The 20,332-nt window shown below is 37.0% G+C and overlaps 1 protein-coding gene across 1 annotated transcript in view; it reads right to left on the bottom strand.

Annotated features, from left to right (window-relative positions):
- Hcn1 (hyperpolarization activated cyclic nucleotide gated potassium channel 1) overlaps positions 1-20,332 on the bottom strand; it is a 350,116-nt gene that overhangs the window by 53,924 nt on the left and 275,860 nt on the right. The window contains exon 5 of the mRNA XM_005356829.3: positions 6,149-6,295. Coding sequence (XP_005356886.1) covers positions 6,149-6,295 — 147 coding nt within the window. The remainder of the gene's footprint in view (positions 1-6,148; positions 6,296-20,332) is intronic.

The following is a 20,332-nucleotide window of genomic DNA, read 5'->3' as shown; positions in this document are numbered from 1 at the left end:
TAACTCCAACAAAATGTAATTTAAAAGCATTTTTAGATACTCAAGTATAGATTTTAAAAGTGCTTCAAAACTACACTAAGTATTCGCACAAATTTTGTTTTCTTATGTAATAAACCCAGCTTACAAATTCGAGGTCAGAGGCCAGAAACACATTTCATGTTTTATAAGAATGAAATATCCTGACGTTTTAAATTCTCCCGGGGCACATGATCAGCACCTATTTTCAGCTCTCGGCTCCTCACACTTCGTTGTTTAAAAATAGATCAGTTCTGAACTTTGGAGACTGGCTTAGAAGGGCATTAACCCCTTTCTAGACTGTTAGGTTTGCCATTCTGCTCCAATGGAATCAGTGTAAGACCAGCCATGCTAAAAATAGACCTTATTCTTTATACGCATTCCAACAAGCATTCAGAAGCAAGGGGATAGAGTTCACTGAATACTTCTAACTAGATTTTATTTTTAAATATACAACTAGCATTTACTAAAGCACATGTCAGTCTTATGATCTTAATATTTCAATGTCAAGTTTGATGCTTGGGGCATTGTCTCCAGAGAGCTGTCTGCTGAAATGAAGGGAGAGCTATTATCAGATACTTCGAATAACTTCCAAAGGAAATGGGGCATACAATGAGGCTTAGTTCCGTGTCTCCTGCATATTGTCCGAATACTTTGAATCATCCTTCCAGTACTTTACATGGAGTTTGTTAACCTTGATTTTTTTCAAATATGTCTTTCACTGAACTATATAAAAATCATTAAGGTTACAATGATGGGCTCTTCTTTACTGAATTATGTGACTATTTAATCCTTTTATTTTAAGAACATGTGTGCTATGTACTGGTCACTTTTCCTGATATATTATGTATTTTACCCTCTTAGTTTCAACAGCACACTATGGGGTAATTAATATTATCAACTTTTGCATTTAAAAATGAGGAAAGGAATGACAAATCAATTAAGAAATAGCTTGAAACCACCCATTAAGTTAGTGCGGATTAGTTGTGTGATATTACACTGTCGATCATGGTCCTAGTCTGCCTTTCAGAAGCTTGTGTCATTCACTATTACTTACAGAAAGGGAAGGGCACATATGCTTTCAAATGTCACCAAAGAATTAGGACTAACTAAAACAAAGAAAGCTGGCACACTTATGGACATATGGGATGGTGTGGGGTGCCTAAGGGTCACAGAAGACCAAGTCAACAAGCATATAATTTTAACTAGACACAGGCACAAAGCACCCAGCTTATAAGCAGGAGAAAGGGTAAATACATCATGATATTATTTTCCTGATTTGAGATAGTAATTTTCTGGGTATCATCTTAAAGAATTTTCCTTAGAAAATTGCACTTGTTCCTTTATTTTGAAACATACTATGTTAGCTCACAGTGAAATGAAGGGAGCTTTTAGATAAATTTGTAACCACTTCATTTCCTAAAACAGGGAAGATTTTAGAAGAGCTTCATGTTCAGGTTCTGACGCTTAACCAATGCTGAACTGGCAAGAACCTCTTCCTCTATGAACCTCCACATCCTGGATGTGTCACTATCTGCAATTGGATGAGCCATGCAGCAGCAATTGCGTGAAGATTCATTGAGTATTCTCTGTGCAGCTTTGCATGGTGATTACAGCAGTTCATTTGGGCAGCTGTGGACAGAAGCATTACAGACTTTCTGGCTCAAAAACAGGATACATTTATTTACAAAGCTCTGACGTGTGGAAAGTCTAAGATTAAAGTCCTAGCAGTTTGTGTTTGGTTGCGGTACTCTTGCTGAAACACAGACTTCTTTTAAGCATGTGCCTATACGACAGAAAGAACAAGAAGTGTATTGGACTTCTTTAATAAGGATAGTGATCACATCCACAAACATGATGTTGTTGTGGTAGAATCAACACTCAAATGATCAGTTGCCATCATCTGAATTTGGTATAGGAGTGATATCTATCATATATTCCATGAATGCTACTGGGTTATAGTGAGCAGAAAGAATACTCAAATACTTTCCATAATTTGTCCCACTGACAGTCACTCCCTATCCCTATTCCTTAACTCCTTGTTAAACAACTAACCCCGTAGCACATAGAAAGTTACCTTATAAAATGGATGCATATGAAGCATAACTACTTGGCACACACTGCACATGTTACAAATGAATACAAAGACGACAGTATATTTAGCAAACAGTAAGGGAAAGTATATTGGCCAGAGTCAAATGGAAAAATGATACTAAGCTGCAAGAATGAAGCTTGCCGTGCCAAGAACTGCTGTTCTCATTCCTCCAATCACCACTGTTTTATAGACAAAAATTCTCCAGCTACACTGATAACCAATGATTCTCTGAGATGAGCTGACAGGTGTGTGATCTATAGTTATCTACCCTTAACTTATCTATCTAATAATTAGTTAATATATGTAGGACTGGAATGGCACGGAGATCAAGAAAGACAAGACCCTTTTTCTAAAGCCATTGTGTGACAGAACAGACAACACACAAATAAGCGTTAAGCGAAAGCGAGGCACACGATGCACAAACAGCGTAAGTGATGGAGAATAATTACCCAGGAGCTAACCTGGATGAATTGCTCAGGGAAGGAGTCTTTGATACATTAACACTTTAATATTGAGACTTGAACAATATGCAGAGCCAATTATTTGTTTCAGCAAGTAGTCTCTAACATATAGCAAAGATAAGTCACCTAATTTCTGCTATGATTGAACACGTTTGGACATGTTTTTAGGCTCAAATTTTATTTCAGTAATGACTTATGCTATTGTTATTATGCTTTGATTTCTGCAGCTGTGATAAAATACTCTGACCACAAGTGACACAAAGACAAAAGAGTTTCTTTGATTTCTACTTTCAAGTCACAGTCCACCGTTCAGGGAAGTCAAGCAGGAACCTGAAGAAGAAATTCTGCTTGTTGGCTCACTCCCAGGCTCATGCTAAGGAGTACTCACAAAGGGATGTGACTCCCCACAGTGGACAGGGACAACTTTTCCCATTTGATAATTAAGGCAATTTCCAATAGTCATGCCTAAGGGCTTGTCTGATCTAGATAATTCTTCAATGGAAGTTTCTCTCTCAGATGACCCTAATCTGTCAAATTGACATGTCAGGCTAACTAGGACAGTTATTGTTTTTCCACATTACTTCTCTTCCACTTATCTTTCTAACACTCACTACAAGAGATTTATGTATTATCCTAATGTCAGAGAAACAAAATATTTTCATTTTATATTGAAGGCAAATGTTTCTATTTCTAGGAGCCCTAATTTTATTAAGTGGGCATGATTCTGAATCTGGTTTGCACTCATGATTATGATAAAGATCATTCATTCAGTAAACACACCAAAAACTCATGTTTTTGGTAATACTGATAATTAGAGATACAAGTATTATTATGTAGTTATGACACAGATTCTATTCTCAAAAGGCTTTCAGTAATGAAAGAGACAAGAAAATCACAAATGGTAATCTCTATACAGAGACAAAGTTGGCATGGTAAAACTGATGGAGAATGGAATGTCTGATAACAGTGACCGAATGAAGTAAAACTAAGATGAATAGAAAAGATTGAGGAGTAAACAGCATGAAAAAAAAGGAAGAGGTAATTTGAAATTTTAAAGTGGAAATCATCGATAATTTCTTAAAGGTGAAAAATCGGCATAAATATACAAAGATGAAAATGGTCCATAAAACAGTGGTTTTCAATCTATGGGTCACAACACTTCTGGGGGTACCATTCCAGAAAGCCTACATATCACATATTTACTTATAATTTACAACAATAGCAAAATTGCAGCTATGAAGGAGCAATGAAATAATTTTATGATTGGGGGGTCACCACAGCTCAAGGAACTGCGTTTAAGTGTCATGGTGTTAGAATGGTTGAAAAACTCTGCCGTAGTCTCCTTGACATGTTAAGAAGGCTTACTTCCTTCTGGGATGCAATTCATGTTCAAGTTCTAAGAAAAGTGTGACACCATCCATCCAGTGTCACAGTAACATGCAATCAACACGACAGTCGATTGCAAGCTATGTTTAAGCTGTCAATGAAAAGTCAAAGAGAAAGCTATTACTGCACTTCTCCAGACCCTTGAAAACCTAAACCGACTCAATTGTATTGAAATTTGGATATGAAAAAAAGTAAAAGGAAAGTTTTCCAGCAAACAATGAAAACTGACAGCTTAGGAAACAAAATAAATAAAGCACTTTTCTTAAAAAGTAAAAATACAAAATTTGTTTGAGTTATATTCTAAAGAATTATACATTCTAACTCTATTAAAATGTGGGAAAAACAAGTCATAACAATATGATAGCTGATATTTTTATTTTTAGATCCCTTTCACACATTTTATAGCTTTTCACAATACAAATAAATTTTAGAGGATGTAACAACTGTAGTGTCGAGATGGCTTTAAAAAAGAAAAGTAGAAATGAAAATATTTATGTTGTATAATTTTTATTAAATGTGTAAAGAATTTTAAGAAAGGGAAAAAAAAAACTAAAATATAGACCACAGCATCCTTATGGTCAAAGAAATTTCAAGGCAAAGGTGGATAAAAAGTGCAAAGCAATAGGAAAGTAGTTCACAGAGATTAAAAACTAAGTGCTCTTGGGTTCATGAGAAAGAAGTACTAGACTTAGCCTTATATGAAAGACGGAAGTGATAAAGTATTGCTTGTACTAGACTGTCAAAAGGTAAAAGTCATTTCTCTGTAGAGTAAGGCATTATTATAATTGTTGCTGCAAGACAGCAAGTTGTCCACCTCTGTTGCAGATCATTTTGTAAGATGAAAGCAGAAATGAAAACTGTCAAGGTAGCTGGCATTGGAGTGCAGAAAGATTGAATTCATAACCTAACAACCATTTTTTTTTTCTGGGCAGAGAAATGAGAGCCCATGTACATAAAAAAATTAGTCCGTCTGTGACTCAAGCCTGCAGGAAACTAAAAAGTGAAAACTTCAGATGGTGGCAGTGGAGAAGAGTGAGCCACGCACGTGAGATGTATTATGAATGTAAATCAGAGATAGGATGTGCAGAGCACACGTTGAAATGAAGAAGATCTAAAATAAGAACTTAAATTTTACATTCAAAGTGACCTGAAAGAATAACTAAAAGTTTCAGAAAGATTTCAAGAGTTGAGTGTTTTACTCAGAAAGATAATGACTTCATTACATAACTTGCAGGGTGCCAGGGGAGATCATAAAGCTTTTAAGAAAATGAAATTTACGAAAAGAATTTGAACTAAGATGCCTGGGCTAAAAATGTGTGATAAAATAAATGAAAGAAAACAAGTTCAGAGGCAGGGAATGAAACCCCAAAGCTTCAGTTAAGGCTTCTGGGTAAAGAGGCCCAGCAGGGGAGTCAGGGTTTATGTCTTGTTAGCAATGTAGCAAAGCACTCTCAACAAGGCAGAGACGGAGAATTCATTATCAGTAGGGCTTTGATAACTTTCAAGGACTACACGTTGTGGTAAATACTTGGTGATCCAACCACAGTGTAACCATTATGCAAAAAATTTATAAGAGTTTTGGTAATAAAAGAAGTCGTGAGCAAAGCACTGTTAGATGAAGGAATCAAGAGCACCCACTTTGGTTTAGGAGTGAAGTGACAAGTAGCAGAAGGGAGGGATTGGGGAAATGATGAAAAGAGGATGCATGGTAAAGACTGCCTTTTGGTATTCAACATATCTTGATGAGAAACCAAGAGTTGATTTACTGGAAGCAAGCTAGTATCTCCTGATTAAGGTGCTAAGGATGAGAAAAGAAAAATGCAAGGAAAAAAATGTGAAGATAAACTGTAAAAAATTAAAACCTAAGTAAGTAAACAGGGCTGGTCAGCATAAAAACATGGAATATTGGGAATATAGGGACAATGAAGCTGCAAAATGTACTTTTGAGAGCCAAGAATGCATTCAATGGAGTAAGAGCCAGAAAGGAATGGTTCTCTGACATTTCTTTTTAAGTAATTGGACGTCTCTTAGGGAAGAAACTAAAAGATGAATAAAGGCAACAACTGATGTATTCGCATGCAGTTTTGATTATGCTTTTGAATAAGTTACAACAGAGACAAAAAGACTCCCTAGAAAGGATAGAAATAAATGATAAGAATATGTCACGCAGATCAAGAACAGTAATTCTTACCTCTCTCAGAGGATCATTAAGTTCACTGAGAATATTTTCCTCGTCGAAGATCTTGCCTTGGTATCGGTGTTCATAGTAGTCATGTATCTTCTGACGCATGTCAGCTGGTAACTTATGGAATGACATGTATTGTTCCACTTGCTTATACTATAAACCAAAGGAAAAAATAGAAAATACCGTTAGGCATGTTAGAAATGAACCTATATGTTTGCTGCATTGTATTCAATAACACTGGAATACTCTGTAGCAAACAGAGGAATTCTTTGTAGAAGTAGAAACTAGAGCACCAAGGTCTAATGTGCTTATGGGTGTCATACTGCCTAAAGCATTTTATGTAGTTGACCATATCCTGAAAAGAATGAGATGCAGAAAAAAGGCAGGAGAGGAGCTCGGGAGAATTCAGAACTGTAGCTCTGAAACAGAAATGATGTGGCCAGAATAAAAACTGGTAGGATGGGTTCTATGCTTTACTAGTTGAGTTCTGGAAGAACCCAAGATTCTCTCGACTCTTCATTTGAAAAGGGAATTCGTAATTTTTCCTAGCACGAAGGGTTTGCACCTTAAAGCTCTGACGAAGATCTGAACCTTGTTAAAACTTGAATCTAGAGGCAAAGAACTTGATAGCTCTTTGAAGACCATAGATTCTTAAGTGACAAAGACGACAGCCTGAGGAAAAAATCAGGAGACTAGTTCTATAAAATTTTTACAAGCAGAGTTTAACTGAAAATTTAATTTCATTTAGTTAATTAATTTGCATTTTTGAAAATAAAACCTAGGTAGGGTGTGGCTTTGGGAAAGCCTGATGATTGATGTAATTTCAGTAATGTTCTCACTGGAGTGTTTTTTACGTTTGTAGAAGCACATACAAAATCTTGGTAAGATAACTTCTCAACTCATCAAACAGGCACATAGGAACACAGATATTTGTCCGAGAAACAGTTGGAACAGAAGAATTACAGGTATCATAGCCATATCGTTAAAGATAGTTACTCTCTGCGTCATAAATGCATTAAACTTCAGGATGTATTCTCTAGGTATTCCTAGCACAATATTCAAAAATTACTATACTCTGAGAATTATATCTATGTATCTATATTTGCCTATCTTTCTATTTCTACATCTGTATTTATCTACCTCTCTATCTGCAATCTATCAATCTGTCATGCATCTATATCAATCCATATCTATATCTCCCTCTATCTCTGTCTGCTACCTATATCTATCTGTCTGTGTGTGCCTGTCTATTTATCTATTTTCATCTCCATCTCTCTATCTCTCTATCTCCACTTCTGTCTATTGAGACAGAGTCGAGGCTTTTCTGACTGGATCTGACCAGCCTTCTTTTGAACTCACATCTGTCCCTCAAGTGCTCAGATAAATGGCAGGTTCCACCATATTTGGCTCCAAAGCTCTGAACTAATTTTATTGTAATTCTGACGGAATCAATATATAATAAAAATTAGTTTTTAGATAGATAATGCTACTGAAATGATTCTTACACTGAATAAAACACAAATGATATATGTTTTTTTCTCTGTTTCTGTTAATGGAGTCCTGACTAGAAGGTCTATGTCTTTTTAGTCCATGTACATAGTTATGGACGCAGCAACTGGTGAGGGATTGAGAAAGTTAAGCATCAGTCACCACAGTTTTTCAAGACTTTCCTATATATAAAAGAAAATCCTTTTATAGTTCATCCAGAGATTCATTTTAAAAAACTACTACCCTTGAACTGAAACACCACTTTGTCACATTTTTTGTATTAAATAACTATAGTATTCTTCATTTAAAAAAAAAAGAAGCCTGTTTGAAGTGTTTGAGGCCTAGAGACTTGAATGCCTGCCTCCACCCTTCTGAAGCAACATGACATAAGGTTTTGATCTGATGTGTCAGTTCTTCACTGCCGTTGTGTATTACTGAGCAATAGCTGAGGAAAATAGTTGCTACATTTCAACGGAAAATTCAATCATTTATATGCTCTGGTATTGTAGAGTGTGATTTTAAGGGGTGTTGCGTTTGTTTATGGCCTGGGACATTTGTTTAAATGATGCAAAGATGTGTCGCATTCTTTCATAGTGCATTTTTTTTTTAAACTCTGTGAAGCTGTGATTCTTTGCCTGTCTAAAACACCTGATGGTCTAATAAAGGGCTAAACAGCCAATAGTGAGGCAGGAGAAAGGATAAGTGGGGCTGATAGGCAGAGGGAATAAACAGGAGGAAAATCTGGGAGGAGGGAAGAAGAAGGAGCAAGAAGAACAAGGAGAGGAGGACAACAGGAGCTGGTCACCTAGCTACACAGCAAACCACAGAGAAAGAAGTAAAGAAAGGTTACAGAAATAGAGAAAGATGTAAGCCCAGAGACAAAAGCTAGTTGGGATAATTTAGGTTAAGAAAAGCTGGTTAGTAACAAGCCAAGCTAAGATCGGGCATTTATAAAAAAAAAAAAAGAATAAGACCCTGTTTGTGATTTATTTTTTTTATCTATTCTGTTTTTTTAAATTTATTTATTTATTAAGGATTTCTGCCTCCTCCCCGCCACCGCCTCCCATTTCCCTCCCCCTCCCCCATCAAGTCCCTCTCCCTCATCAGCTTGAAGAGTAATCAGGGTTCCCTGACCTGTGGGAAGTCCAAGTACCGCCCACCTCCATCCAGGTTTAGTAAGTTGAGCATCCAAACTGCCTAGGCTCCCCCAAAGCCAGTATGTGCAGTAGGATCAAAAACCCATTGCCATTGTTCTTGAGTTCTCAGTAGTCCTCATTGTCCGCTATGTTCAGCAAGTCCGGTTTTATCCCATGCTTTTTCAGACCCAGGCCAGCTGGCCTTGGTGAATTCCCGATAGAACATCCCCATTGTCTCAGAGTGTGGTTGTACCCCTCGTGGTCCTGAGTTCCTTGCTCCTCCTCCCTCTCCTTCTGCTCCTGATTTGGACCTTAAGATTTCTGTCCGGTGCTCCATGATTTATTTGGGTGTCAGATTTCCAAAGAGCAAAAGAGTAAAAGAGTTGGAAAAAAAGGCCTGGTAGCTTCCTTCAGAGATATGGACTCATTCCACGTCATCCTCCACACCGCTGAGCCACAGTAATCTCAGTGACTTCTCCATCAGACACTTATGCAAGATTATTTAGGTAGGTAACTATATTAGAATTTGTCTTTATTTCTGGAAAAAATGTCTTGGTTGAATATAGTTACATTTCTTCTCAAAAGTCAGTTTTTTATGCACTTCAGATTATTAACTTAAGCCGGTATTCAGTTGAATGATTTCTTATTATTTTATTAATCCAACATTATACATTGTAGCTCACTCATACTGAGTTAAGTTTGATTTTTTTAGTGCATATTGCTTATTTTAATAATATGCTTTGCCTAGCAATTATTTATCTAACAATTGTGAAATGATTTATCTGGAACACAGACTGTTTACGTTCTCTCTCTCTCTCTCTCTCTCTCTCTCTCTCTCTCATACACACACACAAACACACACACACACACACCACACACATGCACTCAGGTGTATGTTTTATCTACCTATTCCTTTTAAGGTTGGAGTTATATCACATGCCTTGATTATTATACCAGAGCTACGAATTCAAACTTGGGTCTTCACGCTTGTTGGGTAGAAGCTATTATCCAATGATTTATCTCCACCGTACTGTATTAATAGCTAAAACATCATCAAACACCACTAGCAATTAGAAACAGAAATATGTATTTGTAGCTTCTACCCAGATTTTCTAAAGAAGAAGTTTACATTTAGGACACAGCAGTTTAAAGTTTAACAAACACTAAATTTCCAAGTCCCTTCTCTATGTCAAGTACCAGGTTATCTTAGGACACGAAGAAGCATATCTGAATGCGAGCAAGGAAAAAATAAATTCAGTCTTTGGAAAGCTAAGTTTAAGTGGCTGATGGCACATGGCCATGTTTATATGTAGGTCAGGCACTCAGAGAAGGAAATACACACGTCATTGGTGACTAAGGGACCAAGGGATGATGTGTCAACTGAGGAGAAAGCTGGCAAAGAGCAGAAGTGGCATTTTAAAAGCAGCTGAGATAGGGAAGTGGTTCAAGTTAAAGATATGGATAATAGCTGTATAACTTTGAGAGGATTTAAAAAAAAACCCACAAGTAACAGAATCCAGAGTTCAAGGGAAGGCAGTCAATAATTAGATAGTAGAAGAAAAGTAGTGGAAGGCAATAGACATGAGTTTAGAAATTATACAACCATCTTTGATAGAATATAACACTTAAAAGAACCGAGAGATCACTCTGCTTGTTTCCCCCACACATTACAAGGTTTATCAAAATACATGTAAGTATCACTGGCATGTTGGGTGGCCAACAAAAATCACTCGTTGAAGAAGACAGGTAGTGGTATCTGAAGCATGAAATCAACTGAATGTACAAAGCTTTACATAGGTTCACAAATTTCAAAAATAAAAGACTATCGATGCTTGTGTTAGTTGTAGCAATATATCATTTTTGAAACTTACTCAGTGTCAGATAGCAAGAGCACTTATTATTAACCGTGGTAGCCCATCCTCAATCTCAAAAGTCTTCTGTGTTTAGAACTGTTTTACATCTACCACTTATCAATGCTTGCTTCTATTTCTCATATGAATTAAATCGGGCATTATTTATAGATTTATTGCCATAAATTGTTTTTTTTTTCGATCTTCCACATCTGAAATCTCCTGTTATACTCTATAATTACAACAACAGTGTTTAATTCTTCCCTTGATCTCCTCTGTAAAATTCCTTATCAATCTACCTTTATTTACTCCTTCAAGAGGATAAGATCAAAAGTTACAAACTTCCTCCTTCATTTCCACTTCCTAACTCATCGCTTCTGAAAAGTGATTATAATTTCACACTCAGAATTGAAAATCAAAACCCATAGGGGTTCCTTTGTTTTAAACAAAGTAAACATTGTCCACAACGATGTTGATATTTTTAAGGCGTGTTGTATTTGCATGACTACTTGTAACTTTGATCTCACTTCCCCTTCCCCAAATCTCTATATCCTGATAGTCAGTTCTTTAGATTTCCCATCAGTTGCAGCCTACAATACCTATACTGGCTTCACTGAACAAGCCTTGCCAGAAACTCATAAGAAAGGGTATGTGGGATATAAGTGTCATGAATCTATGGGAATTATTAAGTTTGCAATTATCTCACCAAGATATCTTAGCTATAAACAGGAATGGGCTGTATTAATAATGCAGGCATATTTTCCCCATCCCTCTCTTGTTACCCCTTTCACTCCTCCTGTTCCCTTCCATATACAAAGAGTCCTCCCTTTTACTTCCACGCTCTTTCTCTTTTAACTAGCTTCTAAATGATATTAAATGTGATGCTTGGTTTTTTTTTTAAAGAGTCACTATTTCAGTTAATACAATTATGTTCAGTTCAATTCATTTTCTTGCAAATGGTATAATTTCAATCTTCTTTAAAGATGAGTAAAACCCCACTGCAAATATATCACATTTTATTTGCCCATTCATGTATTGAAGACCATCTGGACTGTTTCTTAGCTTAACTATTGGGAATAGTGTCAAGATACACATGGAAATGCAAGTTATTCTATCCGAAACTGCCTATGACGCATTGGGATATATACCAAGTCCATATCTGGAACATAGGCAAGCTCAATTTGTGCAGGAGGGTGTTTACATGTGCATGCAACTATGCAAAGCCATGTGCATCAATAAATGTGAAAATCAACAGCCACTTTTGGATATCTTTCTCAATAGCTCTCAATTTTTTATTTTTGAGACAAAGTCTTTTACTCCCTGACCTGATTTCGCTAAAGTGGTTGACCAACAAGCCAAGAGGTCAATCCTCCAGTTCTGCCAAGTACTTCCCCAATCTTAACCATCTCCTCAGATTGTAGAAACTCTACTTATAACTTTTTTGAGGAACCTACAAGCTATTTCATAACTCAGTCTTAACTGGTGATATATTTATGACATCCTAAATTGAATAACTTAAGTTGGATGCCGAGCCTCTGAATTTAGCCATCTATGCTACCTTTGATTTATCATTTATTTAGCATATTACTTTTGTGTGTTTCTTCTTGACCATGCTGTTTTTCCTTCTGTTTCCTTTATATCCTTTTGATTGTCCTATACATTCTAAGTTGTTCCCTAATATTTCTAGAAACAATTTTTAATCTTACATATATCTTCCTTTGTATTAACCTAAACTATTCTAATATATGGAATTTTAAAATGATTCTAAGGCTTCACTATATTCCTGAAATTTGGATATTTATGAAAATGTAGATTTTTTACATCTAGGTTTAGCCTCAGAGAGTTTTTATTGACCTTGTCTTTTACATGCAATTCTGAATGCAAGACAAATAGAGAACAAGCTGTGATGATTTGAAAGTGGGTGGCACTGGGAAGTGAAAATGTCAACGTTAATGGGTAACCCTGTTCCTGCATGCTCAAATCATAAAATAAAACTAAAATGATCACTTCAGGAAACAAGGGGCATGGTAAATTCAAGATATTCATCATTACAAGAAAAAATTACATTTTTTCCTGTTTTCATATGATTTTCAAAAATTCTATTTTTTTTTTAAATCTTGGTGATGCTTAGAATTGAACTCAGGGCCTTAAAAAAGTTGTTTTTACATGCAGACTATTACATCCTTATCACACATCAAGCTTTTGAATTGCATATTTCTTCATTTCAGTTCTTAGGATATGTATTGCTCATATTAAAGGTTTGATGACTATTTATCTACATCTTCCTTATCACCATTTTAGCTAAATTCACTTATTGTTCCATGAAACTCATGGCTAACTTTCTAACCACAAGCACATTGTCAATGCAATGATGCCTAATATATAATAATATCTGCTATAATAATATATTATAATAATAATATCTGCTATAGTCATTGATTAGTGTCTAACCCAATTGTCATCAGATAGGTTTTATCCAGCAACTGATGGAAACAGATGTAGACCAACAATCACACACCTGTGTATTAACTGTTACATAATGGTGATGTAGAAAAATGAAAACCAACAGCTACTGACCTTATTCTTAAAGATTTCTAGATGATTTCAATATTCTGCTTAGCTTGAGAAAAAGAGTAATGTGTGAAGTCTGGCTTATGAGAAAAAATGGGACAGACAAGGAAAAAATATCAAATCCTACCTTGGACCAGAAAATAATTAAACTACATGTCTAACCTAGTAGTTGCCCAGGAGTCAAGACTGTGGCTGGGAGACACATTGGAGTATGCAACAGGCAAGGAACAAAAGTCCATATGCACAAAAGACTTAGCATTCATAGTATTAAGAAATTAGAAGTGCATTTGTGCTTTGTGAAGTTGCAGCCTTCACAAAATTGTAGAAGTGAAAGTGGCCATCCATAGATCAAGAAAAATACTGCACGGCATGATAAAAGGTGAGAGATGTAAAATAGTCTTCACAAAATTAAGATCACAGGAGAGTTATGTACTTTTTCATTTGCCTATACCTTAATTTCCTATCTTCTCTCCAACACAGCTGAAACTTTGTCATTCTGCTAATTGTTAGCAATATGAACAAATTGGTCATTTAAAAATGGCCTGGGAACCTTTTTCTACTGGCAAATTTTGAGGAACCAATGTGTATCTAGGGAATTAGAATAACCATTATCCAAGGCTCGTGTTAAGATGCAAAAAGAAGCAGTACATTGTGGCAAATCTTGCTCTTCAGAGAAAGAGATGAGAGATCAAATTTCACATCTGTCCCTTTTTCTTATTTCATGCCTTAATATAGCAACTTGACTTTCCTCATCTTCTGTTCCTTCCTCTCATAAATCGGTATGACAAGGTGCAGACATTTCATTGAAGAGTAAAATATGACCTGGTATATAGTAGTTCTAAATGAATTTCCTGGGTCATGATCACTTGAATTACAAGCAACTTACTTCAGGGGCACAACAAGGATGCATATGGAATGTTCCAAGCTCAACAGACAAGAGAAAATAGTGCTTATAAATACATTATAATTTTTAAGTAAAAAAAAATGAAGTTATCAATTTGTGTTCCATGGATGTCACAGCCAGAGGAGTCTGCAATTCTTCAGGCATTTCTATCAGTTAAGACCTTCTTGTCTGCCATTACTCTCATGGTAGATTAAATGGGGCATATTGAACATAATTCAAAATGTCATAGAAGATTCATCAGCACAGTCGTTGGAAGCAACATTATTTATACAAGCTCTAATAGGTGTTTCTGGATTATCCTCAGTTTTCAAATGATTTCCTAAAGTTTCAGGTTAATTTCTCATCCCTTATGCTCCTAAATATACAGTGTCCTGATTTTCCACTCCTGTCTCTTGCACTTTGCTGCAGGCATTTCTTTAGCTCCTTTGTGTCTGTTCTCTTTATGTTCTCGTCTTGATTTTTCCTGTAACTTTCCAATCACTCCGGGACCTGTTTTGCACAGAATCACCTGCAACCTATTCTTTGCAGCCTTGGTAATGGGAGGGCTTTCAAAAAAATGAATCTCTAGCACAGTGGTTGATTCTTGATAAAGCCAATTAAAATAACATGTTTAAAGAGGCAAAAATATGCAAACACTCTATGTAACTACATGTTGACACCTACTCCCATGACTCAGGGGGAAATTTTGGTTTAATTATTCCTGACTTTGTGATCGAAATATCAGGTGCCTGTGTGCTTGGTTGTTACCAAGTGCACATAATGGCACAGCCAACTATGGTGTGGCTCTAAAATGCTGCAAAGTTGGTGGAAATAAAATCACCCAAGAGGGTGGTATAAAAGATATTTGTTTAAGAAATAATTCTTGGCACAAGTAATTAATGTCAGTTATATAGAATAAAGATGGTCAGGTTATTCTAAGAAAAGTGTTCTCTTTGTACTATGTCCCTAGCCAGTACTACACATTAATGAATTATGTGCATAAAGAGGACCAAGAAGACACTTTAAGTGTCTTTTGGATCATGTCAGCGAGATTAACATATATTTAGTATAAAAGAGACATTGAGAGCTGGAGGGCACCATGGAGATAATTGTTTCCAACCCTCTCATTTCACAGATGAGCAGAAGAAGCCCAGGGTGGAGAATTCATTTCCGCAGGTTTGACATCTAGTTAGTAAAGGTCAGGGAGAAGGCCAGTTCTCTGAATTCTTAATAGAAAGTCCTTTCCTATACCATCATGCCACCCTATTATCTGCCCTTTGGTATTTCCCAAGACTTGTGACAGGTATGTATATATATATATATATATATATATATATATATATATATATATATATATATATATTTCTCTTAATACGATAATTTGTTTGCCAGGACAATAATGTTGACACTCCTAGATAAAGAGCCTCTATGGCCAGAAAGAGAAAACTTCTCACTCTGGAGCAGCAGTGTATGGTGTATGCCATCTGAGACTGAGGCTGGATTTGGAGCCAGGCAATATCAGAACATATTCTCCAGCCCTTACTGGGAGAGACACATTTCTCCCAGTGTGGGGTAAGAGATAGTCCCCCATGCATCTACTCATGAATCTATCCATACTAAAAAACCTCCATGGTTTTCCTCAGCCTTTTTTAATGGCATCGTCGTTTTCATGTGGCACATTTTACTTCCTGCGGCCACTAATATACACAGAAGAAGCACTCTTTTATTTTCTTAAAGTGCTATGATAAGCTTTGTTTTGTTTTCTTTTGTTTTTTTTTTTCTTTTTTCTTTAATTTTTTGAGACAGGGTTTCTCTGTAGCTTTGGGGCCTGTCCAGGAACTAGCTCTTGGAGACCAGGCTGACCTTGAACTCACAGAGATCTGCCTGCTTCTGCCTCCAGAGTATTGGGATTAAAGGCGTGCACCACCACTGCCTGGTGATAAGGATTGTTTTTTGTCTTATATTTAGATTAGATGAAATCACAGTAATCAAAGGGATTGGCTTGATTAAAGTTTTGAAAGCTGATACAAATATAAATAAACTATAAACTTTTATTACCAAATTTAATTCAATGTAATGCTACATTTCTTGATTGACACAAATGCCTCATAAAGTTTTCTGTATTCCATATAAATATATACATAGGATATGTTGTAGCTATTATAATATAGACATTGAATGCTCCCACAAATACTATGATTGAAGACTTGCACCCATCAAAAAGTGGTATTGGGAAGTGGGATACCCTGAAGAAGTGGGGCATGGCAGGAGATTTTTAGTCATTTTAGACTTACTCCACAAATGTGTAGTGGGCCACTGGGCTCTCTTCTTTGCTTTCTAGCCAGCACGTCACTGATTGTTACCCTTTTTTCTCTACTACACACGTGGAAGATATGTGCTAACTCTCCACAGGCCTAAAGACAGAGGATCTGAGCGATCATGTCTCAGAACTTCTAACAGCAGAATAGTCATGAACCAAATAACTTTATCTATGGGTATGATAAAGATCTCAGGAATTTATTGCGGTGATGCAGAGCTGACTAACAGTGGTAACGCATCATAAGCAAATCTTTTATGCATATTTTTATATTGAGGTTTCCTGGCACTAAGAGAGTGAGCTAGCCTGCTGCTTGTATAAAGTAAGATTAGTTTTCTCATTCCATTTGAAGCTAGAACACTATTAAATGCTGTTTCCTTTTCCAGGGATCCTGCAGTGTCTGAATGTACTGTGAGCACAGTTGCTTTTCACAGCTGTCTTGAATCATCCTGAATCACAGCGTTTTCCTCTCCTGGAGTTGTTAGAAAGTCACAAGGTTATTCCAGGGAACAAAGCAACTTTCCTTATTTGACGTCTTAACCTTAACTCCTGTAAGGATCTCACTAGTAACAATAATAGTAGTATTTACGGAAGTGAGAGCATTTTCTATTGAAGTGTTTTAATAAAGTATATGTCCCGTAAAATCTGATGCTTTTGAAAATAACAGTGTTTTTCAGAAAATTTCTAGACGTCCTCAAATGTAATAAAAACATATAAGGTAAGTCAAACAAGGTGCTGCTGCTAGCAGGTAAAAATAATTTGTTCTTTTGTTGGACTTGGATCAAATAAATTTCAGAGGTTCCATACTTTTTTATTTATTTATTTATTTTTTATTTTATTGAGAAAAGGAAAAAAAAACAAGTTTCCACCTCCTCCCAGCCTCCCATTTCCCTCCCCCTCCTCCCACCCTTCTCCCCCTCCCCCCACTCCTCTCCCCCTCCCTCTCCAGTCCAATGGGCAGTCAGGGTTCCCTGCCCTGTGGTAAGTCCTAGGTCCTCCCCCCTCCGTCTATATTTAGGAAGGTGAACATCCAAACTGGCTAGGCTCCCGCAAAGCCAGCACATTAAGTAGGATCAAAACCCCGTGCCATTGTCCTTAGCTTCTCATCAGTCCTCATTGTTCGCCATGTTCAGAGAGACCAGTTATAAGGACTGAGCTCTCAAGGTCCCAATGAGGAGCAGAAGGAGGGAGAACATGAGCAACGAAGTCGGGACCACGAGGGGTGCACCCACCCATTGAGACAGTGGAGCTGATCTATTGGGAGCTCACCAAGGCCAGCTGGACTGTGAAGAGGTTCCATACTTTTATTGAGAAATGGAGACAGAGTTATTAATGCCATTACCTGAGTGTCACAGTGTGTCCACTTTCAACTACAACAACAAAGTCTAGAGAACAGGTGTGCTAATCATATCCTAAAAGTGTAACTAATTTAAATCTCATACCAATTTGTTGCTGAGACTATGTTCTGATAACTTTGGTATGTCTTATTGCCACTGCCCCTCCTTTGAAGTAATTATAACTTAACACTAATTCCCTGAAATAATTCAATATTTCAGCTTAAAGCATGAGTATATCATTTCAAAATCTCCAATTAGGTTTTAATTCTAGAACACACTTTAAACACCATTCATATCTATTCATTTAAAGCTACATGGGGCATTTACAGAAAATATGAATATAAGAGTACTGAATATTTTTCTAATATTTTAATATCACTATATACAAGATTCTTTTATTTCTTTATAATCCAAGTAAATTTCCAGGCTCTTTGGTTAGTGAGAGAGGAGAAATTATACTCCTAAGAAGTCCATTAAAACTTGCAGTAGAAGCTACATGGAATTAATTATTTTAACTATTTTCTAAAACAGAAAATGCTTTGTGGCCTGAAAAGTAAAATTTAAAATCCATTTATATTCCAAATTCTCCACATTTTAAATTTTGTAAATGAACTCTTTTAGGATTTTGCTTGGGGGAGTCCTAGTTTAAAGTTCTATGAAGTATCAAGTACGTTGAAAGCTCCGTGTAAATGCAAATGCTTTCGGTTCAAGAAAATGAAAATGATAGGCTTAATGTCCTTGCTTTATGGGTAGAGTCCACAAATGAGTGAGTACATTCCATATCCATCTTTTAGGGTCTGGGTTATCTCACTCAGGATAGTGTTTTCTATTTCCATCCATTTGTATGCAAAATTCAAGATGTCATTGATTTTTTTTACTCCTGAGTAGTACTCTAACGCGTATATATTCCACACTTTCTTTATCCATTCTTCCTTTGAGGGTCATCTAGGTTGTTTCCAGGTTCTGGCTATTACAAATAATGCTGCGATGAACATAGTTGAACAAATCATTTGCAGACTCTAGCCATAAACCAAGGACATTAAGCCTATAGTTCACAAGCCTAGAGAAGCCAAATAACAAGGTGAACCCAAAGAAAAATATATATAGATCCTCCTGGAAATTGGAAGAAAACAAGATTGCCGGGCAAAAGTTGGGAACATGGAGGTGGGAATAGAGCTGGGGATAAGGTTGGGGGAAAGGGAGAGGGGGAGAGGGAAGAGAGAAGGGAAAGACTGGCGAGAGCTTGGGGGTGTGGGAGGGTGGAGATGGAGGAAGGGCGGATATAGGAGCAGGGAAGAAGATATCTACATTAAGCGAGCCATTTTAGGGTTGGCAAGAGACTTGGCTCTAGAGGGGATCCCAGGTATCCACGGGGATGTCCCCAGCTAGGTCCTTGAACAGCAGAGGAGAGGGTGCCTGAACTATCTTTGCCCCACTATAACACTGATGATTATCTCGAATATCACCATAGAATCTTCATCCGGTGATGGATGAAGATAGAGACAGAGACCCTCATCAGAGCAACAGACCGAGCTCCCAAGGTCGAATTGAAGGGCAGAAGGAGGGAGAAGACGAGGAGCAAAGAAGTCAGGACCGCAAGGGGTTGGTCCACCAACTGAGGCAGTGTGCCTGTTCTAATGGGAGCTCACCAAATCCAGCTGGACCGGTCTGAATGAGCGTGTGATCAAACCGGATTCTCTGATTGTGGCTGACAATGGGAGCTAACTGAGAAGCCATGGATAAAGGCACTGGGTTTTGTTTTTACGGCATGTTCTGGATTTTTGGGACCATAGTCTATATGGATGAACAGCTTCCTAGGCCGGGATGTAGAGGGGAGGACCTTGGACTTCCCACAGGGCAGGGTTCCCTGCCCTCTCTCAAACAGGGAGGGGGAGGGAGGTGGGGAAGTGGCGGAGCTCCAGGGGATTGGGAGGAGGGAAGGAAATGTAAATATTTGAATGGAAAAAATGATTTAAAATTCAAAAAAATGAAAATTACATGTGACGGTCTGGTGGATGGCTATAAAACAATAGATACCTCAACAATTCCTCTAGTATAGCAAATGCAGCCAGGAAGAAGGCAAGGTGAAGTCTCTGGTATGCTATTTTAAGTCGAAAAAACACATATATTTAAAATTTTAAAGTAAAAACATACAGCTGAAACCATTCACATAACATTGGCAAAGCTGAAGTCTTCAAGGCAAGCATTGCTTATTGTTACCCACACAAACGTTCTAATATTCTCACTTATTTAATGCTCCAGATTACATAATGTAGTGATTGACTATGAAGGAATCGGATTTTCCTACTCATCAAGTATTAGACCGTTCTGTTATCAAAATTGTCTGCACCATTGGCAAATATTGGGATAAAAATTTCACCTTGCCAGGTAGGATGCTAGACTGTGCTTTTTGAGATAATAGCAAAAGTCATCTGATTCATAAACAACTTCTGAAGATGAACTTGTTGGCCGTTTTTCCAAGCATGCTGGCCTGGAGTATAAGACTATTTTTTTTTTTTATAATATCATTCAACTTGTTTATTTATTCATTTTTGGTTTCTTGAGATAGAGTCTCCTTAGGCTTACTTGGAATTTTGTTTTGTAGCCC

This window comes from Microtus ochrogaster, chromosome 19 (assembly GCF_000317375.1).
Source record: "Microtus ochrogaster isolate Prairie Vole_2 chromosome 19, MicOch1.0, whole genome shotgun sequence".
Taxonomy (NCBI): domain Eukaryota; kingdom Metazoa; phylum Chordata; class Mammalia; order Rodentia; family Cricetidae; genus Microtus; species Microtus ochrogaster.
The sequence above is the reverse complement of the archived record's forward strand: the minus strand, read 5'-3'. Positions and strand labels throughout refer to the sequence as shown.